General features: G+C 38.6%; 1 protein-coding gene across 1 annotated transcript; it reads right to left on the minus strand.

The window, feature by feature from the left end:
- Positions 1-383: 383 nt before the first annotated feature.
- Positions 384-4542, minus strand: LOC132044411 (uncharacterized). Its single transcript, XM_059434892.1, has 8 exons — positions 4395-4542; positions 3535-3831; positions 2671-3485; positions 1229-2345; positions 984-1112; positions 766-863; positions 607-681; positions 384-449 (listed from the first exon to the last, which is right to left on the minus strand). Exons 1-8 carry the CDS (start codon positions 4540-4542, stop codon positions 384-386), a joined length of 2745 nt encoding a protein of 914 aa, XP_059290875.1.
- Between the last annotated feature and the right edge of the window lie 994 nt (positions 4543-5536).

A 5536-nucleotide genomic window follows, 5' to 3' on the forward strand; every position in this document is an offset into this window, starting at 1 on the left:
GTCTTATGCTTTTGGCCCATTTTTGTTTCTGTGTTCCTCTCTTTGGGCGGTCCTTTGTTAATTAATTATTTTGTTCGTACTTAGAATGGGTAGTTAGATCTACTGTGGTTTTCTTCTTTTAAAGCTATATTTATTTAGAAGTTGGAAAAATTAACGTTCTATTCATTTTGATTTTAAAATAAAACAACTAGCACCAGGCATAGTTGTGAGTTTTATAAATCTAAGGTTCTGTATAGAAATTGTAAAGAAAGCAAAAAAAGCAACAAGTAAGAAAGATTACAAGGCCAAAAGTGCCTAAAAATCAAGGGGAAAACAGCTTAAGTAGCTATATCTAGCCTAATGTATGCATGACCATTCCAAGCCTTGGCTTGATTCCATTTCAGTCACCTCAAGCTCTCACCAGGTGCTATGTAATCAAATGCCAAAAGAAGTATCCTTCCAACTTGCAACTGTGCAAAATCAGGCCTTTATGCTAGCCAAAGCTGTATATAATCTGAGTCTCCTAAGCTCTGATATGAAATATTTGAGTAGGACAGTTTATCCGTATTTATCCTCTATCACTAAGGAGATTCTTCCAACAGGCTGAACATGAAGTTAACACCACACATTGGATAGAATTTTCTTAGCACCAGACTCAAGAGCAGATAAACTTAATCTTGAACTACCTCCACCTTGATATTCCTGTCAACAATGATCTGCAGCTTTCAGTGTTGCTGCATCTGAACTTATGAATTGCTTGCTTTAATCTGGCTCCCTAGGAATTACTGTTTTAAATCTGAAGCTTGGCAAATGCATTTTATCCATGTTTACAAGTCTCCTAGCTGCAGTTGGTAGTTCAGTAAATAGCTCAAAGTTAAGAGTACCTGCAAAATCAAAAACATAGTTAGTTAAAAAATCAGCAAGCTGGTTGCCCTCTCTCAGCACATGTCTAACTATTAGCAGTCCCTTCTTCCTCAGTTTTCTGATCTTCTTCACCTCCATACTAATACTCCATGGAACTTCCCAATCCCCTTCTATTATCTTCATTAAACCAAGTGAATCAGTCTCTAATATCAGTGGTAGAAGCTGCTGTATTACACAAAATATGATGCCATCATGCATTGCTTTTGCCTCTGCACACAGACAAGTTGTATCTGCAATCCTTCTAGCAGTAGCATGAATGAACTCTCCTTCATGATTTCTCACACAAAATGCAGATGCACTAGGACTAGGATTTCCCCAGAGGCACCATCACTATTACATTTGAACCATCCTGCAGGAGGACTAATCCATTGAACCAGTATGAACTGTATCTGAGGCCTATATTCTTCCAAATGCTGTACCAGCTGAGGCCAAGAGTTTGGCAAATTTGTCATCCATGGATATCTAGTTTTGGCCAGTTGAATGAGATTAAGATTAATCTCATATATGACCCTATGCCTAGACATGTTACCACCATGCAAAACTGTGTTTCTTCTTTTCCAAAGTTGCCAAAGTATGATTGCAGGAGTTGCTTGATATAATGGTTTCAGCTTTGAAGAGCACTTTGTGTCCCACCATTTCTTGATAGCTTGATTAACTTGAATAAAAGGGCCTTGCACACCTGCTGCTGCTGAGAACATCTTCCATATATCTGCAGCATATTGACCTGTCACAAACATATGGTTCATTGTTTCTTGTTGGGGATGAGCACAACACCTACATATAGACACAATAGATATCCCCATCTTTGCAAGTACATCATCAACAGGTAACTTCTGCTTCCACACTCTCCACAAGAAGAAAGCAATCTTGAAAGGCAAACCTTTTGTCCAGAATTGCTTATAACACCAGTTTGAGGCACTTCTTTGTCTTACTACTTCCCATGCACTACTAACAGTGTATTTACCACTACTAGTGAGCATCCACCAGGCCTTATCCATAATTTCTGAGAGAGTGTCAATGTGCATCTCTTTTCTTATACGATCAACAATATCTTCTGGCACAGTTTGTTGCAATGTCTGATAATTCCAAGTCCCATTCTCCATAACATCTGCAACCTCCTGAATACTGTCATCCATAGGGAAATTAGCTGGCATAAGTTGAGCAAGAGGACCAAGTTTAGTCCAGTTGTCAAACCAAAAGTTAGCAGAACCATTTCTTGGTTCCCACCAAATCTCCCCTTCTATAGCATCTCTTGCTTCTAGCATCTTCTTCCATAATTGTGAGCCTCCTTTCCATTGAACCCTGGTTGGAATATGTTTCTTACAGTACTTATTCCACATGAATGTTGACCACAGGGTACCAGAAGTTCTGAATCTCCACCATAGCTTAGTGAATAAAGCTTTTGATACATCAAAAGGGGACCTAAATCCCAATCCTCCCTCCTGTTTAGGAAAACACACTTTCAGTCGAGCTGACCAGTGTCTACTCTTGCCTTCTCCCTTGTTACTCCAATAGAATCTCGCAAAGATTTTATGCAGTTCATTTAGGTGCCATTGCAGATAGAAGGTACATTAGCATACTTTGTAAAACACCGTTGATAAGAACCGCCTTCCCTCCAAATGATAACAACCTTCCTTTCCTCTATTTCCGCACCCCATCTTTCACCCTCTTAATCAGATCATTATAATTAACTTTCCTTTTTCTAGAGTGGAAGATAGGACAGCTAAGATATTTGAAGGGAAACATGCCTCTTGTAAAACCAGTTACCTGCTCAACTTCTTGACATAACTGCACTGCTGATTTCTGATGCATGTAAAAGAAACTTTTCTCTCTATTTATCAATTGACCTGACATCTTTTCATAATCTCTCAAAACATTCATAGTCAGTTCCAATGATAGTTTATCAGCTGATGCAAAGATGATGGTATCATCTACATAAGCAAGATGATTAAGGTTCGCACTCCATTTAGGCATACCAAAGCGCCTATACTGATCATGCTCAAATAAAGAATTAAGTGCACTAGATAGCACTTTTGCTGAAAGTATAAATAGAGCAGGTGACAGTGGATCACCTTGCTTCACACCCCTTGTAGAGTGGAAAAAACCATAAGATTGGCCATTAAACAAAACTGAATACCAGTTATTTGCCAACAACCTCCATATCTGATCCACAAAGATTTCTGCAAATCCCATTCTTCTCAGCACCTTAGTTAAATACAGCCAGGACACTCTATCATATGCCTTAGCCATATCTAACTTAATCACCACATTTGCAGGTTTACCTCTCTTTCTAATATCTGTGACAATTTCTTGAGTGAGTAACACATTCTTAATAATGCTTCTTCCCTTCACAAAACCAAACTGGTTACTAGAGATTAAGCCTGGTACAATCTTATCCAGTCTTCCATGAACCACTCTTGAAATGACCTTGTTTATGAAGTTACTCAAACTAATTGGTCTGAGATCCCCAAAAGTGTGAACTTCTGATTTCTTAGGGATCAACACCAAATTAGTATGAGTTACTGATTTTGGGAGAGTATGACCTTCATAGAAAGCCTGTACCAGTCTGAATACATCCATTCCTACAATGTCCCAACATGAATGAAAAAGTTCCTGATAATCCATTAGGACCATGAGCACACTCTCCTTTAAGTTCAAAGACAGCATTCTTTACTTCTTCTAGGGATGGAAGTGCACAAAGCAAATCATTGCTTTCAGAAGAGACCATCTGTGGAATATGCTTCAACATGCCAAAATCTAGAGCCTCCTCCTCTTGAGAGAATTGTTTTTGGAAGAAGTTAACTGCTTCTGCTGCAAGTTGCTCCTTATCTTCTATCCACTCACCATCAGATATTTGAATTTTATTCGCCTGTAACCTTTTTCTCCTTCCATTTACTAAGTTGTGAAAAAACCTGGTGTTTCTATCACCTTCAGAGAACCAAGTGTATCCTGCTTTTTGTCTCTAATACTCTTTCTTATAATGTAAATACTTCTTCATTTCGCCTTAAGCAAGTCAGTAAGACTATTCTATTTTTGTAGGATCATCTTAAAAAGTTGTTCCTTAATTCTCACTATATCTTCCCTGATGATAAGTTGTTTAAAGATATCTCCAAAAGCCAATCTACTCCAAGCAGATAGAGCCCCTTTTACTATCTTGATCTTCTGTTTAAAAACCAAAAAAGGATTGCCAACACTCTCCTCAGACCAATTCAGCCTTACTATGTCCAGGAAATCTTTATGCTCAGTCCAAAATTTCAAAAACCTGAATGGTTTTATGAAAGTTTGAACTTCCTCACCCAAAGTGATAAGAAGTGGGGCATGATCAGATCCAGTCCCGGATAAATGCTCCACTTCTATGTGACCAAACCATTATTAAAACTGTGAGTTAAAGAAGATTCTATCCAATCTTTCAAATATACAATCATCCCAGCCCTGCCATTCCACCATGTAAAAGGGCTGCCTTTAAAACCTGTTTCAAATAAATCACATACAAAAGGCAATGTCCTCATAGTCCTGAGGGACTATAGGAACTCCATCTATTTTCTCCTCTTCATTCATCACTACATTAAAATCTCCCCCTACCAGCCAAGGCATGTCATAAGAGCCAGCTAATTGATAAATACTATCCCAGAGAGGCATTCTTTCTAATTCAACACATTTAGCATAAACCAAGGTTGTTATAAGAAATCTATTGTGCTCCTGAAGAAACAGCTTTCAAGGTGATTGCCGTGCTATATCGATAGAATTTCCACATCTACATTCTCTCCTCTACAAAGAACCAAATCTTTCCACTACAATTTGCACCAGCCTGCTGCATCCCTAACCTCCTTTTGAATTTTTGTATCTGTCTAACATGTTGAAAAGGCTCCATTAAAGCAACTAACATAAACTTGTGATGTCTATGTAGCATTTGAAGTCCGTGGAAAAGCTTGTTGTGTGACCGATCCGATATTCCAAATGAATGTTTTAATCATCATTTAAAACTTTGACTTATTACTGGCAGATCTCTTTGGCACAACCCTGGTAGGTTGCTGTGGCTCTGCACCTAATGGTTTCTTTCCTTCTATCTGTTTCTTGCCTTTCCTTCCACCTTTGACCTTTGATGTTAGAGAAATATCTACTTGTTTTCATACCTGCTCAAGCTTCTGCTCAACAGATTCCTCCAGATCATCCTCATTGATGTGACAATTCTCTTTATCCTCCAAATGACTTTCAACTTTTCCAGCATTATGGGAGACAATATCATGTAACCTCTGCATAGGGGAGTCAATCTTCAATAACTGTAAAGGCTGAGCCAATGGACTGCTGAGAACAATAGCATTTTCAGCAGTCGGTTGAGGTGAATAGAATCCACCTCCACCAGGATCATCTATGACAGCACTATCTCCATTCACCACATCTCCTCCCATAGTCTTTTCCTCATCCACCCTGTCCCCCCATTTATTAGAAGGAGAATGATTACTAACTTCTGATATACCATTATGATCTACTACCACCTCCTCTAGATTACTGATAACTTTTCTAGTTTCCCTTTTGTTCTCAGCTTCCTCTCTATGTACTATGATCTCATCCTCCTTGTCTACTCCTTTTTCTACATTGGATGTACCTATAGTTGGCACAACTTCTTGAACTT

Source organism: Lycium ferocissimum, unplaced genomic scaffold (assembly GCF_029784015.1).
Source record: "Lycium ferocissimum isolate CSIRO_LF1 unplaced genomic scaffold, AGI_CSIRO_Lferr_CH_V1 ctg4452, whole genome shotgun sequence".
NCBI lineage: Eukaryota > Viridiplantae > Streptophyta > Magnoliopsida > Solanales > Solanaceae > Lycium > Lycium ferocissimum.